Raw genomic sequence first — 18,686 nt, 5'->3', positions numbered from 1 at the left:
AAAACTTTAAGCGAATGCGTATATTTGAACCTGTATATATACTTCTGACACTGTGTGGATAGGAGAAAATTCAACATAAATTCAAACCGGTGCATCCAGTCATTGCATGTCTAATGCTGGAAAAAGAACAGTACAAATAAATGATGAAGTGTATATCACATCTTTTGTACTAGATTACTGCTGTGTATTGGCTAGGCATGATAAAGTTAGCAGCTTATCATAGGCTTGGCTTATGTGTCTTTGGGTTTAGAAAAAACAGCAACATTTTTCAGTATTCAGTATTACTTTCAGCAGAGTTCAACATCTGGAGAGATGCAAAGTTTCATGGAGCTTTCAGTGACTGTGACCGGTATATGGACTAAAACCACAGCGGCCTTTGAGTGCAACAAAAAAGTGCCACCTAGCTGAACCTCAAATTTCAACAAAGCTAAAGGAAAAAGCCATCCCAGTTATTAACGAGTAATCTTTGGTGAGGCAGTGGAAAATCACCACAGCAGTGAGTGTATGCTGTACCACTAAAGACGGTGCAATTTAACTAACCATCTTTAGGATTGCAGGCACTGCAGAAGCAAGGGTAGAATAGCTATTTATTGTATGCATTATATTCTCTGCCAATCTGGGAAGTATATACTAATGTTTTTCTGCTGAATCTTTCAATGGCATGCAGATAAAATCAAACAAGTCTGAGAGCTTTTATCTGTGTCACTGGTGCATGTTGCAGATAATGTGTTTTGTCTGTGTCTGTCATTGAGTTCAGAGAGAGAGGGAGTGTTATGGGTTCAGGTGGTGCTTCTCTGTTCTGCCAGTGCCTCTGGGAGCCTGATGTTTCCTCCAGAGTTTGTCAGTAGTGAAAATAAAGAGCTCCTTTGTATCTAATTTGAGGAGTGAAAGACAATCCATGTGTCTTTGAGGGTGCACATGTTTTCGCATTTACTGTAGCTTTGGCATCCTCTCACAATGAAGCTATTATATGTAAACTTCTCCTACTGATGAAGATGCAGGTGGACAGGCCAGCCAGCTGGACATCACCCACTGAGGTCTTTCCTTTGACGTAAAGGTTGCATGAATATGTCCACGCAAGCTGCTGCAGAATCAAAGAGACCGCTTTGTCTGTCGCTGATGATGAAGCCGCCTCTCCCTCTGTAGTATGCTGTAATTCAAAGCAGTTGGCCTAAAGAGAAAGCAGCCATGCAGCCTTGATTTCTTACAGCAAACGAATCCTTTTTAGCGGTTTTATTTAGGGTTGTAAAACAGTTTACACTCAGTCACAATCTGAGGGTTATCACAATCTGTGAAGATAAAGCTCATTTTGTTTTTTTGTTTGGTCTGTAGCAGATGTTTTGCTGAAGGTGTTAGATCAGATTGGGCCACAGCGGTGATGAGAGTCTCGTATCCAGATTACGCTATTCAAGCTTTCTATTGTCCTCTCCCTTATAGCTACATATGCTTGTCTTGTGTATAATATGGGATCATGTGCTTTTGTGTCATTTGAAACATAAAGCATAGAATTAATCTTAGTTTAAACTGATAATACAGTCACAATACCATATTTTGTTTGTAGACTGATCACTACTGGAAAAACTTTTTTTTTCTTGTTTTTCACCCCTAAAAACACGAGCTGTGTGTACTAAGAGTCATCGTTTTGCTAAGAGGTGTTTCTCAGACAAATGTTCTGACAAATGAGCACCTGTGGTGAACAAGTCTTACTTCATACTTAGTACCAATAATTTCATCTATATAAATATAAAAAAAATAGTTGGGACCATGTCTGTGGAAGCTGTCAGCAACAAAAACTTTACATCTGGAGTCTGTAGGTGGCCATCTGGTGGCATTTAAAACAACAAAGCATGCAGATTCCTGCACCATTGCCGTGATCTGAATTATGCTAGTGTGTGCGAACAGTATAGATGCAGGGAAGGCCTCCCAGTTGTTCAGCTGGGGGGGTCTCACAGGATATCACTGCCCACACTGCTGACCATCCCCTCTGACACAAGCATGGAGACATCTGCACTGAGGCCACATCTGATTGCAATTTATAGACAGTTATTATGGTTTCAGATTGAAGAGGGGAAAAAGAAAACCGTAAGCACAAGCAATTATGGAGATCAAACCCTGCAACCATTCTCAGCAACAACGGCCTAATTCTGTTGTTTCCAGCTCACTGCTTCAAGACTAGAGACATCTTTGTGGGTTCATTTAGAATCAGTGTCTAAATTCTTCCTGCTACACATAAGTGGCCAGAATTACCCATGTAGCCTGGCTCAGACTTCTTAACACTCTTGGTGCACGATGTGTTTTTTACAATTGTATTAGAGCCACAATGTTTACTTTGAGGGTGGTTTGAGGCTCTGGAAAAGAGGAATTTAACAAGAAACATATTTGAGTGGGGAACTGTCAGTGAGAGAAAAAGAGGCTGTGCATGCATAAGGGGGTGTGGACAGTAAAGTGCCGGAGGGGATCGACAGTGAAGGTATGTGTGTGTGTTTGTGTGTGTGCGCACGTGCGTGTCTCAGTGTGTGGGACACTCAGTCAGTCATTCAGTTGGGCTGCTGCTGCCTCACGATGGCTGTTCTCTCTGCAGAGGCGCTCCGCTGGCACGTGAGTTTTTATTTCTGTGTTTCTGTTTAAACGTATCAAAAATGATAAAAGGAATAAGTTAATGTCTCTGTGTGTTGTTTTTAGGCATTTAAAAATATTCTGTTGTTTATAATCAAAGATGGCACAAGTACAGGCGAGCTCTCCAGCTCTTGTCTGTACACATAGTTTACAGTACGTTTGTTATGGTTTGTTGTTTGGGGAGATTTAGGCGCTGTGGCTTTCACCACTTGAGTGAAGTGGAGGTGTTGTTGCTGTGAGTGGCCCTGGGCCATCCGGCATGTCAGACACACTTCCTGACATTGAAACATAGATACAAATTGTAGATAACCAAGAGCATGACTCATCTTGGTAGAGTGCAGCCGTGCTGGGAAGCGAGCAATAAATTTTTATTAGTAATAAAAAAAAGCAGTTTTGGCATGACATAAGTGGAACAGAAATCATCTGTGGATGATATACTTCTGTTAGATCATTCTGATGATTTTGAACAGAATCCAGTAAAATGAAATTCAAAGCGCAGTAGGTGTACACAGAGGGTTCTACGTATACTGTAAGCTGTGGTAGAGGGAGTTGAGTTTTCACTAAGAATAACAGTTTGTATCATGGGAGGATCTTTACCATAATAAAATGTATATAAGTGTGTAAAATGCCTTGAGGCAACTGTTGTTGTGATTTGGTGCTATATAAATAAAAGTGAAATGCCTTAAGAGGACACTGGATATTTAAAGTTCAAAAGCAAGAGTGTTTAAAAAAATGACACTATGTTTTCTATACATTATAACATATTTAGTGCCGTTAGCCTGTGCTGAGGTCTCATGAACCTGCTGGGAAGCTCATATTTTATTACACAAGTGTGTGTCCTGTCCTTCTTTTCCCCGTTGACCTCCAAACCGGATGGAGCAGATAGTAAAATGGGAGTTTTCCTTCCCACTGTTACCAAATTCATGCTCATAAGGAATTGTTTGATGACTGGGATTTTCCCTGTAATATTTTGGAGTCTTGACCTTAGAATATAAAGCGCCTTGAGGTGCTTCTGCAACTGATTTGAATTGAATTGCATGTAAAAATCAAACGTATCATACAATTCACATTCGCATTTTACATGCAATCATAATAATTTCTCCTCATATCTAAATGTAAACTTACATGAAGTGATTGAACAGAGTAGATATTCCTGTTTTTGTTCCAGGATTGTTTACGCTGCATAATTAAATATATTGTTGTATGCTGTGCGTGTTATGGGCTCACACAGAGCAACAAACAGTTATGGCCACATTTATGTCAATGGTTAATTTAGATGTCTTTGGACTGTGGGAGGAAGCTGGAGTACAGTGAGTATGCTGACACAGGAACAACATGCAAAATCTGCCCAATATATTTTGGATATTCATTTATTATTTTTATGTTGGGCCAATAAGCTCATTATTTTATTTAAACCCAAAGTTGCATAGATAGATAGATAGATAGATAGATAGATAGATAGATAGATAGATAGATAGATAGATAGATAGATAGATAGATAGATAGATAGATAGATAGATAGATAGATAGATAGATAGATAGATAGATAGATAGATAAAACCCTCAGAGGAAGTGCATAACATGAAGAACTTGAAGGGTGGTTGTTTGGCACTGATCGACATCCTTTACCTGTACCAACTATGCACGATTGTCATTGTTCTACATAACTATGGCTTTATAAACACAGTATCCTCTGCGATGAAATAGCTGAGTGTTCCAAAAATAACTGAAAATGCTTTGGTTATTTTCAGAGGTGGTCAGTTCACTGTAAAAAATAGTGCTGTTGTTGGTTTGCAAGGAATAAAGAATGTGTTGTGTAAAGGAAGCGGTTGTGCGTATTTAAAGATTTGTGTCATCATTAAAATGTTTTAAAAACCCTTGAATTGAGATGATGAAAGCAAGTTGTCACTTAGAATATGTGCAGTCATTTATTTAAATACTGTATATTCAAGGTAGATGCATAGTTGTAATTCATGCATGTGCATTAAATGGTACATATTAGTCATTCTTCATGATGATAACATGCTTGCATGGGAAGTAATTCAGCTGCTGTTGAAAAAGGTTACAAACCTGGAAGGAATAAACCTTACAAAATATATAGAAGACACCTGAAAATGATTTTGACTGATAAAATACTGCATGTATTCAGACCTTGATGCATCACTTACTTCAGGCCAGGACCATAAAACCAAGAGCAAAAAAACCCCAAAACAGAACAAAAAGAAAAAACACAACAAAAATTCTTCGAATTTCATGGAAATGGCAGTGCTGATGATTTTTGGTCTCGGTGACCGGACATAGCACACCCAGCCTGGGGTCAAAATACAGATAATGACGGTGCCTACAGGACATTCTTACTCTAAATTGCTACCTGAGGAAAAAAGCCAGAGGCGTGCCAAATCCCTACAGAAAGTGGAGTGTATGAGAAGGACTCACCACACACACAAGTGCTGCCTTGAAATAGCAAACAGTCTGTGGAGATGACGCCCCGTTTGTTCTCTGTCAAAATTACACATGTACTGTGAAAGCAGAGGAAATATCCTCCCCATGTTTTATTGTATTTTATTAGTTCAATGTTCAGGCCTGTGGTACTGAAAGCAAATTAAGTTTTCTTGTTTTGGTTTTTTTAAGTATGCACCTTCATCCATTTCAATATCTCTCATTAGGCTCGCATCGAAGAGCTGGAGGAGGAGCTGGAAGCAGAGCGGACCATGAGAGCCAAGGTACTGTATATCTACACACTTATGAGGAACTGTGTGGCTTCGCTCTTTAGTGCACATGAAACAAAGAGCAGTTAAATCTGTCTGTCCTTCTTTGGGGTAGATAAGAGGAAACCAGATAACTTGGTTCGGCTCTAATGTTCAGGCCTGTGGTGCTTAGAGCAGTTTAAAGATTGAAGGGGACGGTAAATGAAGAAGAACAGACGAAAACAGTGCTGATGTGCTGGCAGCTGGTGGGGTACATGTGCTGGTGCTGTGCCTCTGGTCACCCCAAACTATCTGCACCTGTGATAATAAAAGGGGGTTGAAGAGACCTTGTGTTTCTGATTAACATAGAGGGAACCCATAGGCGTGGAGGGAGCCCCGACGTCCTTTTTCCTTTTTCTTACTTTCCCAGATCGTTCTCTGTCTTCACACACCCATATCAGTGCACCTTCTGTAAGCCCTTTGCCTTGCTCCTTCAAGTGGAAGAATAGGGCATTTTTTCCATCCATCTTACATTTGACTGCAATAAAGTGTCCCAGATGACTTTTTTCTAATGCACAACTTTTTCAAAGGAGCATGTCTTTGTCATAAAAAGCTGATACCAAGGTGGCTCTTTAAGTGCTTGCTGTTTCAAACAAGGACTTATAGTATGTGTGTGCTAGCATGACTTAAGAGCGTACTGTAGTTACAATAGGAAAAGGCAGAAATGCAAAGGCATATATTTCACTCCAAGTGGCAAATAGAGTGACAGCTGGCCTGAGGGTGTGTTTTTCCCCACTCTGGGTGGTATTCTTAATGGTGCTAGCTGAGACCCCTTCAGCCTCTGAAGCTGCAGAGCAGCGAAGAGGCAGGCAGAGACATGCAAGGTCTTTATCTGTTCCTCCGTCTTCAGAGCAGCTCAAATACAGCATACCTTTGCTGCAGACAGGTTCGCTATTGTTAGGCTCTGCTCCTCGGGTCGCACTGGGGAGATAGAATTATGAGATAGAGGCTGACAGACAGCACTGTTTTTTCTAGGATCCTCTCCCGTCTGGAATGCCATGCGGTTTTACACACACACGCTCACACACACACACGCTCACACACACACGCTCACACACACTATATAATTGTAAAGTAGCATGTTCTCACACACCCAGGAACACACATAGAACACACATAGTATGCATAGCATTCAGTCAGTACACAAACACTTTATCTTTAAACTGGAAATCACACATTCTCCATAGAAACATGAACAACAAAAATTAACTTAAAAGTCAGGTGACTACGTAAAATATGAAAGGGGTTATTTATATAAGCTCTCGGTTATTATCCAGTTTAAGCTTAAGGGTTGTCAAATTGTTTAGCTCCTTTGCTTTTTATCTTGGGTTTACTAAGTGAATCCTTATAGTTTTGATGCAGTCAGGAATTAAAACAGATAAGTATGACCTCACAATTATCTTGCCAAAGACGCAACTTTAAATTGTTTTTCACTGTTTTTGCTTGCGACAGATGCCCAAAGTAGCCAATTCATGGAAACCAACAAGCTACCAATGTCTTGATAGCTAATATTGCTAATTTATTAGCAATTAAAGTCAAATTTATTCAGTATAATTTTTTTAATATCTGATGCAGATGATGTCCTAATGTGAAAAGTAAAGCTGCTTCACGATTTAGGAGCAGCAAGCTGCAAATGGCACTTGATGCTATGCTTAAAACCCCCAACATTGCCATTCTTTACTAAGTGTAATATTCTGCTCTGGGTACTCGCTAACATTTTTATGAGATTAGATCTGATCAGATCAGAGCCAAAATAATAAATTTGCTTGGTTCTTGTCCCAGATGTTCCCTCGCCCCAGCAGATATTGTGCCTCACCCTATCCATAACATCATCCTCTATCACACCAAACCTCTGCATATCCTCCTTCACTATATCCATATATCCTTTGGCCAGTATACCCACAATCCCACTCTGCACATCTAAAAACAACCTCAACCTTGTCTCCCTTAACTTTGTCTCCAAACTGCTCAACCTGAGCTGTTCTTCTGACGTACTCATTTCTCATCTTGTTCACTCTTAATGAAATTCTGAACATCTTCAGCTCTGCCTAGCCTCACCCTCTCCAAACATGTCAAACTGTCCATCATAATTGGAACCAAGAAGGAGCTCACCAGTTCTTTGATATAATCTTACCTCCATCTTTCACTCCTACCATACATATGTCCTGCACCACCCTAACATACTTCTGTGCCATGCAGTCTCACAGCTCCTCTCTTGGCACCCAATCATATGCTGTCTCAGAATCCACAAAGACAAAGACACCTTTTCAGTACTTCTCCATGAACACTCTGAAAGCAAGCATCACACCTGTAGTGCTCTTTCGGGGCATGAAGCCATACTTCTGCTCACTGATAGCCACACCTCTATTTAAGCTAGGTTCAACGACTCTTTCCCATGGCTTAATGGTATTTCTCATCAATTCTATCCCTCTGTAGTGACTCCAGCTCTGAACATTACCCTTGTTCTTGACAGACTGAACTGGATGGCTTTCCCTGAGATTTAAAAATTTTATTAATGGCATTTACATATTTGCTGCATAGTGAATGTACTTATACAAGCTTCTGGACAGTCAATAGCTATTGTTTCCTCTTTTTGGGATAGCACATAATACTGCTGCCATGTAACAAAAAGCTTTGTGGTGGCAGATTAGAAATCACGAAGGCAAAAGTTTCACACAAACATTTTTAAAAGGCAATTTTTCTACCCTTCAGTTTCAATCAAATCCCAACATTGAACATTGCTGACCTTTCTGCGTGGATTTTGGATGGATTGTGTACACCAACCATTGAATTACTTGAAATACCGGACACGTGAACTACAGCCCTGAACTTTTCGAGACATTAGCCAACAGATGGGTGTGTGAAAATTAAGATCTCTCTCACTTTCTGATCGCACATTGGCCAGCTGTCTTGTACATGTGATATCCAATAGGTGAACAAGTAGACATCATGTGACTGAAATCAAGCAAAGTGGACCGAATGTTACATCTCTGAGGAAAAAATAAGTCATGCTAAACTGTCACTAGCAGGACTTTCATTGAAATTATCTCATTTTTGTGTTAAATTGGTCCCTGCTTGTAACTTACAGAAGATGATGGACATGTTGTATTGTATAAAGACTAACTTTGGAGAAAGCATTTGGCTCTTTCAATATATACTTACTTACTATAGCATATATACTTCTCTAATATAGAAAAAGAGACGTATACAAACCTGTATCTTTTTGGACAATAAGATTAAAACCATTGAAGTAAACATACATTTAGTTTTGTTTCAGGATAGAACATCTCACCAGTCAGGGGTTTAGTTTTTGGAGACTGAGTAAATGAACACTAGAAATCACTTATGCAAACACAAATTGGCTGACTGCACAGAGACACACTCCTACTCCTTCATGCTCTTGTGCAAATGAAGATAAATCTCCTATCTCTAACAGAAGGGCACTTTAGGAGCACTGACCTTCCATTCCACCTCCGCACAGTGTTAACCCTCGACACAGAGCCAGCGTGTGGACACAAAGGGCTGGGTTCAGGTGTGAGCTGTTTTTTGAAGATTTAGCTGGAGGAGTAGGGGGTGGAAGAGGAGGCCCCCAGTGAGAGTCATCTATTTTCTGGCTGAAGTGTGCTGACGGCCGTGCCTCATTGCTTCCATCAGGGGGCCCCGAGACTCCGGCTTTTGTGGATCAGTCTCAACATCTACGGCTGTCGTTAAACTGGCTGTAAAACACGTGTATAAAAAATAAGTGTTTTTAATTACAGAGCACCAGTTGTTGTTTGTGCATATAATGGACCAGTATAATAAACTCATTCCATGTGTGCTGTTCCATGTTTGAGCATGAGATGAGGGTATGTACTGTCAAGTTTTATTACACTGTGTATAAACTGATATATAATCAGTTTTCTTCTACTAGTGGAGCCGAGATTTTGTTTGTAGAAGGTAATCATAGTTAATGATCTTATGTGTCTCATAATGTCAGAACATATCTATTCTTAGTACTTTATTTATATTATATCAAAAGCGTTACCAGAAATCTAGAAAAAGTTTGGGTATATATGCTGATACTGCTTCAGTAAGCCACTTAAGTTTTAGGACTTTTTGGTTGTTGTCAATCCATCCATCTTCTGTTTATCTAGTGCTGGGGGCTGCTACCTAAGTATATAAGCCAAAACGTCCCTGTCCTTAGCCACCATCTTTAGCTTATCCAGGGGGAACCAAGGTATTCCCACGCCAGCCAAGAGATGTAATCTCTCCAGCGTGTCCTGGGTTTGCCCTGAGGCCTTCGCCTGGTGGGTGATGCCTGAACCACCTCAGATAGCTTCTTTCTACTCAGAGCCCCTCTGAATAACTGAAATCCTCACCCTGTCTGTAAGAGAGACACCAGCCACCTGTCAGAGAAAGCTCATTTCTGGTGCAGGTATCCACAATCTCTAAATCAACAGCTTCACTTTTACGCTCGTCCACATCACTGCAGCTGTGGCCCCAATCCGTCTGTCAGTCTCCCGCTCGCTCTTAAACAACGACCTGAGATACTTGAACTCCATCACTTGGAGCAGCAATTTGTCCCTGACCCAGAGAGGACGCTACAACCTTTTCCAGCTGAGGACAGAGGCCTCAGACATAGAGATGCAGATTCTCATTCATTTCATTAAGTCCTTCAGTTTTCAGTAGATATAATGAGAAAGGAGTCACTGGTAGTGAAAGGAGTCACTGGTAGTGAAAGGAGTCACTGGGAGGTAACTGTAGAGTTTCTCTGGTTTGAATCCTTTAGCTTCCTTTTGCCCATTATTGTTGCTTTATTACTGATGAGTGGTTCAAACCAAAACATAGTAAGAAGAAGGGTGAATCAAAGTGAGGTAAATAGCCAAAGTATAAAGAGTATAAAGGGTTTCAGATCCCATAATGATGGACAGATAGCTCACGGCACTTTTACCCAGAAATCTTTGCATTATATTGTATAATTTTGTTGTCCGATATCCTTCTTTAACTGTTGTGTTCATGGCAGGTGGAGAAGCAGAGAGCTGATCTCACCAGAGAACTGGATGATCTCACAGATCGCCTTGAAGAAGCAGGAGGAGTCACCGCCTCACAGGTAAACTACCAGTACACAAACACTGTCGAGCTGCACACTTCTGGACTACATAATTTCCCTCATAAATAATCCCAGATTGTACAGCTAAATGCCCTAGAAAATCTAACTTAAATTACTTCCTGTGTGTGTCGAACAGATGGAGGTGAACAAGAAGCGAGATGCAGAGCTGCAGCGCCTGAGACGAGACTTGGAGGAGTCCTCTGCCCAGTCTGAAGCTCAGGCTGTGTCTCTGAGGAAGCGGCACAGCGACGCCGTCACAGAGCTCACAGAGCAGTGTGAAGCTCTGCAGAGGACCAGAGCCAAACTGGATAAGGAGAAGCAGAACCTGAGGATGGAGGTGGATGACCTAGCTGCTTCACTGGACAGTTTACAGAAGGCCAAGGTCAGGATCTGAGATCACATGGACCTTATCTGTATTTTGAACAAGACAGCAACGTCACAGACTTTTGTGATGAGCGTGACCTAATGTGCTGTGATGTTACTGTGCCCCAGGCATCCTCTGACAGCCAGATGAAGAAGCTGGAGGAGCAGCTGTCTGAGGCCAACAGGAGGGGAGACGACCTGCAGAGGACGCTCACTGAGATCAGCGTGGCCAAGAACAGGCTCACAGGTAAAACAATGTTACACCTGTGGGACATGAGCAATTACAGAAAGTCATTCAGAAATCCCATTGTCCCATCCTGTCAGTGGCTGTGGCTCAGGCGTTAGAGCAGATCAGCTACTCACTGGAAGGTTAGTGGTTCGATCCCAGTCTGCATGCCTAATGTCCTTGAGCAAGGTACAAACCCAGTTGCAAGTTTTCTTAATCAGTTTCTTTCTGTCTTACAAGTAAGCAAAGCTTGATGCATATACTTTAAGGTTAAAGTGATCTTCTCCGGGATGTTACATGCAGCCTTAATTCACTAAAACTGGCTCCCAGTAGATTTTGTGCATGTAAAAATAATATATTTTGATGACAACTAGTTAACGATTGACACAAAAGACGGTGGTGGTATGAACTCATATTTCATATTCATATTTTAAGAATAAAAAAGATCCGTTGTTGGGAAAAAAGACTGTCAGTAATTTCTAAAAAATTTTTGAGTAATTCTTTCTTTTATATTTTGCCAACGACAAACCTGACTGACTAAGCCCTCCTGACCACTTGTCCTCAGGAGATTTGGGAAAAGATCTAAAAAGCAAACTATTTAGGCAGAAAACGAATGTGTTGTTAGGATAAGATCAAGTATGCATACGTACATTTTAATTACATTAAGTTTACCAAAGCAGGAAGGAAGGTCAATCAAAATTAGAGCAAATCCCAAATGAGAGTAAAGCACCAAAAAACTGCAGATGTGTCCTCTAATGTAACACGATCACATCTTTCATTTAAGACTCTGAGGACCTTGTCTCCAGGTTTATGTCTCCAAGAAGTCTCGCAGAGACACTGACATGGTGTCTATTTGACACAGCATTTTATGCTACACTAAGACATTACACAGCTCTTTTTGCATTTCTCCCATGTGAGCTCATAATAATATGAAATATTTTGTTTCAACCACTGAAATAAAATAAATGTAACTTCCTGGAAGATGTGTCTTTGCTTTGCCACCACGTTGCTATTCTATATGAACGTCTTAAACTGCATCTGCCTTTTGTAGCTAAATAATCCCATTGTTTGTGTATGGTAAATGGTAAATGGCCTGTATTTATATAGCGCTTTACTAGTCCCTAAGGACCCCAAAGCGCTTTACATATCCAGTCATCCACCCATTCACGCACACATTCACACACTGGTGATGGCAAGCTACATTGTAGCCACAGCCACCCTGGGGCGCACTGACAGAGGCGAGGCTGCCGGACACTGGCGCCACCGGGCCCTCTGACCACCACCAGTAGGCAACGGGTGAAGTGTCTTGCCCAAGGACACAACAACCGAGACTGTCCAAGCCGGGGCTCGAACCGGCAACCTTCCGATTACAAGGCGAACTCCCAACTCTTGAGCCACAATCGCCCACAATTGGTCCCTGCCACAATCGCCCAGTGTATGGTGCCTGAATTCTGCTGCATGCTACAGTGCATCATTAACCGGTGCTCCTGTGTGTCCTGTCAGCTGATAATGCCGACGTGAGTCGACAGATGGAGGAGGCAGAGACCAGAGTGAGCCAGCTGACCCGATCCAAGACTCTCCTCCAGTCACAAGTGGAGGAGCTGAAGAAACAGCTTGATGAGGAGGTCAAGGTCTGTGTTTTGAACATAAAGCAAAAACACATACTTTTTGTCTGTTTTGCAGTTTAAAGTAGGCTTATTCAATAGAGTTAGTTACACAAACTTAGTATTTAAAACGTTTCTACTATTATAGCGTGTTCTGTGAATGTGGTTGCCTTTGTGAGGCTATTAGACTGATTGTTTTTGGTAAGATTTGGGAGAGAGTCTGGAGAGGTGGAGATGTGTGCTGGAGAGAAAGTCAGAAGAAGCAAGACAGAATCTATGTGCATGGGAATGAGAGTGAGGCAGGTGGGATGCTGGAGACACAAGTGCAGAGGTATTGTAGGTGGATGATTTTAAACACCTCGGGTCAACCATCCAAAGTAACAGGCAAGTGCACCTCTACTGTGCACAGGAGAGGTGAAGAAGAAACTGCAGACAGGATGAAGCAGGTGGAAATGAGTGTCAAGGTTGATTAATGGACAATCTTCGGATTTAGTCGGCCTGGTGAAAGGTAATGGGGAAGTGTGAGTGTGAGCCTCCTAGTCTAAGAAGAGTATTATGCATGCAATCATAGATGATCAGAATCAGAATCACCTTTATTCGGCTAAGTTTGTGTACACAAACAAGGAATTTGACACTGGTACACTTTACTCTCAGCATATGAAATGTTTCAAATATGCAATTTTAAATATGCAGTATATAGACATACAAATAGTGAGTGTAATCGAGAAGAGACAAAAAGATGGGCAGTACGAGTGAAGACTAACCGACACCTCTATGTCCCAAACGGATGTGTCATTTTATCAAAGCTTTGTACGTTAGTTCAGCTTTTATATTGTGCTTGTTCTCCAAACAGGTTAAAAAACCTTTTAACAACCATGAGTGAAGTGAGTCAGTGTGTTAGCACAGATTTGTGTTACATTTCTGGGCTTTACACTGTGCTCAAAGTGTGTCTCTTCGCTGGTGTTGCCAGTGTAAGCAGGGGGTCAGCAGCACTCTGAGCTCAGTGCGGCAGGACTGCGAGGTGCTGAGGGAGCAGCTGGAGGAGGAGCAGGAGAGCAAGCAGGAGATGCAGCGCCTCGTCTCCAAACTCAACAGTGAGGTGACGCACTGGAGGACCAAACACGAGGCCGACACCATCCAGCACGCAGACGAGCTAGAGGAGACCAAGTACGTGGTGTTGATACTGGCAGCTATCATCTTCATCTGACGAGATGTGATGCCTTGAATTGAGCCTGTAATGTGTCTCAGAAGTCCAAATCATACGTGTGTCACAGGAAGAAGCTGGCAAGCAGGCTTCAGGAGGCTGAGGAGGCCGTGGAGGCCACCCAGGCAAAATGTTCCTCACTGGAGAAAACCAAGCAGAGGCTGCAGGGAGAGGTGGAAGAGCTCTGTATGGACCTGGAGAAGGTAGACAGAGCGGCTCGTTATATACTCATTTATTTGATGCCTTGCCATAAAGCTTTGGTGTTATAGCAGTGTATGGTCCCTGCCTTAGGCCAGCAGCTGTGGGCAGGCTCTGGATAAGAAGCAGAGGGTCCTGGAAAAGCAGCTTGGAGACTGGAAAGAGAAGTGTGAGGAGCTGGTGGCCGAGGTAGAGGGCTGCCAGAAGGAGAGCAGGCAACATGCCAGCGAGCTCTTCAAACTCAAGACGGCTCATGAAGAGACTCTGGAGCAGCTAGAGGCTCTGCGCAGGGAGAACAAGGCCTACCAGGGTATGACGGCACACATGTGAGGGCTGAATGAACATACAGCTGCCTGTCTTGGATTGCCTCATATGCAACTTCTTCTTTGTCCCACAGAGGAGGTAGCAGACCTGACAGAGCAGCTGTCCGATGGAGGCAAGAGCGTGCATGAGCTCCAGAAAGCAAAAAAGAAAATTGAGATGGAGAAAGAAGAGCTCCAGGCCTCGCTGGAGGAATCTGAGGCCGCACTGGAGGTGAGTGCTTTATCAAGTCTAGATTTGCTCCAATATTTGAAGCTTGTCGTTTGTAAATTGTGCGTTTCTTCTTCATTCCTCCCGTTTTGCCAGGCTGAGGAGACCAAAGTGCTGAGGCTGCAGCTCGAGTTGTCTCAGGCGAAAGCAGACCTGGAGCGCCGACTACAGGAGAAGGAGGAAGAGGCGGAGGCTGCGAGGTACCTCAGCTTCCTCTCATCCTTCATGTTTCTCTGCATTCTGTTTTTCTCCACCATAATGTTTCTTTTTAAAGTTTGCAGATAATACACAGTTACACATGACACTGGAACAGGGTTTAGTCTATTTAAACTTTGGGTAACTTTCCCCCTTGATGTGGTTCGTTTGTGCAGAAGTGAACATGGTAATTGCACTCTAGTGCAAACCAAATAAGCCACACTGAGACCCTTTGAAAGAGGTGCTCGTGGTCTAGTCCAGCTAGATCTATCTAGAGCAGCTGGTTTTTGGTAAGAGCCTTGATCCAGCCCAACTACCAGGTGTACGCTCCAAGTCCAAGTGGCTAACTCTGATGAGCATAATCATTAGCTTCTTAATTTGTTTACTTAAGTAAGCATCTAAATCTAGAACAGAACTTTTTCTCAAAGTTTTTATGAAAGCTAAAGATTCATGAACACAGAGGAGAATGAACAGAACCCTTAAGTGGCCATTAGAGCTCATTTTTGGCACTTATATGCCATCTTTATTTTGCTGTTTATCTAAGACAATGTTTTTCATCTTGTTCCCTCATGCCCAACGTTAGAAAAAGCCACCAGAGGGCGTTAGAATCCCTGCAGGCCAGTCTGGATGTAGAGGTGAAAGGGAAGTCGGAGGCACTGAAACTGAAGAAGAAACTGGAGGCTGACATCAATGAGCTGGAACTGCAGGTGGACCTGCTCACCAAGAGCAACACAGAGCTCAGCAAGAACAGCAAGAAGATGCAGCAACAGATCAAGGTCTGCTCACAACATTCGGCAAGTACAGTAAGTGTTTTCTACACCACCCTGCTCACAGAGCAAGTGTCTGTCACAGGAGCTGCAGGCTCAGCTGGAGGAGGAAGTGAGGAGCCACGAGGAGTGCAGGGAGGAGCAGGTGGCCATGGAGCGACGCTGCTCTCTGCTGGTCAGCGAGGGTGAGGGGACCCACGCGGCCCTGGAGAGCGCCGAGAGGGCCCGAAAGGCTCTGGAGATAGAACTGCAAGAGTCCGGGGAGAAATACAGCGATCTCAACAACCAGGTATTACACAGTGCCTCCGCTTCTGTTTCACTCATTCTAACCGGACCCACATACACTCACAGACTTCCTGATGTGTGTCCAGTTCCAGTCGGCTCTCAGCGGGAGGAGGAAGCTGGAGGTGGATCTCCAGACTGTGCAGCAGGAGCACGAGGAGCTCCAGGCCGAGATGAGAGGATGCACAGACAAAGCTAAGAAGGCCACCTGTGAGGTAAAACACATGAGATGACTCCATGTCGAAGCACACAGCAGATTAATACAGACGAGGTCGGTAACGCTGGAAACGGATGTTCTGTTCTGTCAGCTTGCACGAGTTGGGGAGGAGCTGCGTCTAGAGCAGGAGCACACGCTCCACCTGGAGAGAGTGAAGAAAGGACTGGAAGCCCAGATCAAAGAGATGAGCAGCAGACTGGAGGAAGCTGAGCAGATGGCTCTGAAAGGAGGAAAGAAGATCATCCAGAAGCTGGAGGGAAAGGTACACACAAACATGTCAGAATGCCTGAACTGTCGCTTCTTTTTAGCCTCACAATGTTGGAGCTGTGAAGCAACTGCTCTGGGATGTGTGCAGTTACTTTAGCTAGTGTGGTCACGAGTATCCCTGCTGTTAAGTGTCTGCACAGAAGAAGTACTTACCTGTTAGACTTATAAAGTAATTCAATGTGTAAAGTCGATTAATAATCAATACTGCTGTAGTTTAAATTTCTTCCAGAAGAAAATCTTGCTACAGGGCAGGCTTCATGAAAATGCTGCCTCCTGGAACTTATTTGAACCGTTACCCTAAAGTACATAAAATCATAAAAAGTCAGACCTGCAAGAAAATCCTCCTAAAAGTGATGTTTCTAAACCATTCTTTATTTTTACAATATAATAAGATGATATAAAAACTAATTAGAGGATTAAGGATTTATATTTACATGCTAGTGGCTAGCCATTTGCACATGCCTTTGCATGTAGCACACTGGCATATGCAGAAATATGACAAAACAAAGTTATGAGCTGTATGTTATTGAGTATTGGTTGTCTGGCCTGCAGTACATTTCTGCTTTTATGGAACTTTTGACAAATAACAAATTGTAACAGAGTGTGTCTTCACTAAACACTCAGTGGATAAATATGAAGCCTTCCTGCACACAATAGTAGATGCTCTTTGCATGCAGGTGAAGGAGCTGGAGCTGGAGCTGGACTCTGAACAAAAGCGGCACGCTGAGACGGTGAAGACGCTGCGGAAGAACGAGCGTCGGCTGAAGGAACTGCTGTTCCAGTCGGAGGAGGACCAGAAGAACCAGCAGAGGATGCAGGAGCTGGTGGAGAGGCTGCAAAACAAGATGAAGGCCTACAAGAGACAAGTAGAGGAGGCCGTACGTCACCTCATCCTCTTACTCTGAACACGTTTCCAAGCATGGTGTTTGTGGGCTTTTTAAAATAACTCACACTGCTGTCACTTCAGGAGGAACAAGCTAACATGAACCTGGCAAAGTACAGGAAGACCGTGCACGAGCTGGATGATGCCGAAGAGAGGGCGGACATTGCTGAATCAGCGCTCACCAAGATTAGGACCAAGAACAGAGGAAGCTTCGGCAAGGGATACTCCTCCGTAAGTATTCTCTGGAACAGTATATTATCAGGTGTATTACGCGGTTTATTAAATAATAACTCCATGTTAGCCTCTTCTACTAAGTACTTGTTCTGACTCTAAGGCCTGTGTCTGTTCTAACAGGGTTACAGCACTCCGTACCCAGGCCGAGTCCGGTCACCCAGTTCAGTGGGCTCGGAAGGCGGAGGAGAGAAGATCCTCAACGATGACGAGGAGTCAGTCAGCTCCCTCATCCCAGCCTATCTCAACTCCCTCAAGAAGCTCATGATTGATTAGGAGCATGGCTTCAATTTCACCATCGTCCCCCAGAAGTGAAGCATGGTACAGTATGAAGTTTGAAACCATGGGTGGAGCCTGACTTTTTTTTGTGTATGCTGTACATTCCTGTTGAGTTGTCTACAATGTACTTGTGGCTTCCTCTCTGAGTGAAAGCTCATAGCCCTGACACATTCCAGCTTTATATCCCCTTTTTATCCATTTATACTGTAACATTTGTATGTAAAAACTAATAAATGTATTTCTAAGTGTTCCAAATTTCCAAATATCTAAAGAACAATCCTCAGGCTGATTCTCAGTCTGGAACACACCATTTTATATGAGATATTGTATTTGTTTAATACATAAAAAGCCAGACAAGACAAAGCATCAATAGTTACAAAATAAAGCTGGCACCCAGAAACTGCAGTTCCTCTAATGGCCACATGAGGCTGTTCAAAAAGCAAGTCAATCCACTACAGACTTCCAAATCAAAATGTGCAACTTTACTGTACTGACATATATACGGGGTGGCTGAGACTATTCCAGACATTTGTGCTTTAGCAGATATCCTTCTCTTTCTGTAAACATGCAGAGTTTATGGATGCAGCTTGCTAATCAAGCCTGCTAGCATTAGTATTTACACTTCCTGATTTCTTTTTTTTTTTTTTTTTGCCTGTCACTTCCTGATTTCTTAGATTTTCAAATATTTGTCACACATGCATGTTTCAGATCAAACACACGTGGACAAAAGTAACTGAAGTAAACAGAAAATACAGTTTTTACATGATGATTTCATTTATTAAGGAAAAAAGTAAACAAAAGCACCGGGGGCTATGTGAAAAAGTAACTGCCCCTCAAACATAGTAAGTGGTTTGAGGGGCAGTTACTTGGGATGGAGCGTTTTTCATACATTTCCAGGAAGGATGTTGTTCCTCTTAGTAAATAAGCTCATTATTTAAAATCTGCATTTTGTATTTATTCCGGCTCTCTTTTTCCGATGTGATCATC

General features: G+C 42.6%; 1 protein-coding gene across 3 annotated transcripts in view; it reads left to right on the top strand.

Moving 5' to 3' along the window:
• The window catches only part of LOC146663066 (putative uncharacterized protein MYH16), a 59,901-nt gene extending 41,498 nt beyond the window's left edge, over positions 1-18,403 (top strand). For all 3 annotated transcript variants that reach the window (XM_085415666.1, XM_085415668.1, XM_085415665.1), the window contains 17 exons: positions 5,283-5,339; positions 10,366-10,452; positions 10,589-10,834; positions 10,945-11,062; positions 12,545-12,672; positions 13,616-13,812; positions 13,920-14,052; positions 14,141-14,357; positions 14,445-14,581; positions 14,675-14,778; positions 15,357-15,549; positions 15,626-15,829; positions 15,912-16,037; positions 16,131-16,301; positions 16,984-17,184; positions 17,274-17,420; positions 17,544-18,403. In XM_085415666.1, the coding sequence (XP_085271792.1) occupies positions 5,283-5,339; positions 10,366-10,452; positions 10,589-10,834; positions 10,945-11,062; positions 12,545-12,672; positions 13,616-13,812; positions 13,920-14,052; positions 14,141-14,357; positions 14,445-14,581; positions 14,675-14,778; positions 15,357-15,549; positions 15,626-15,829; positions 15,912-16,037; positions 16,131-16,301; positions 16,984-17,184; positions 17,274-17,420; positions 17,544-17,696 (2,619 nt within the window). In that variant the 3' untranslated portion in view covers positions 17,697-18,403. The remainder of the gene's footprint in view (positions 1-5,282; positions 5,340-10,365; positions 10,453-10,588; positions 10,835-10,944; positions 11,063-12,544; positions 12,673-13,615; positions 13,813-13,919; positions 14,053-14,140; positions 14,358-14,444; positions 14,582-14,674; positions 14,779-15,356; positions 15,550-15,625; positions 15,830-15,911; positions 16,038-16,130; positions 16,302-16,983; positions 17,185-17,273; positions 17,421-17,543) is intronic.
• The last annotated feature ends 283 nt before the right edge of the window (positions 18,404-18,686 follow it).

The sequence above is a fragment of the Rhamphochromis longiceps genome, linkage group LG8, assembly GCF_057381845.1.
Source record: "Rhamphochromis longiceps isolate RC_006_pf linkage group LG8, R_longiceps_female_GT1.1, whole genome shotgun sequence".
Classification (NCBI taxonomy): domain Eukaryota; kingdom Metazoa; phylum Chordata; class Actinopteri; order Cichliformes; family Cichlidae; genus Rhamphochromis; species Rhamphochromis longiceps.
The sequence above is the reverse complement of the archived record's forward strand: the minus strand, read 5'-3'. Positions and strand labels throughout refer to the sequence as shown.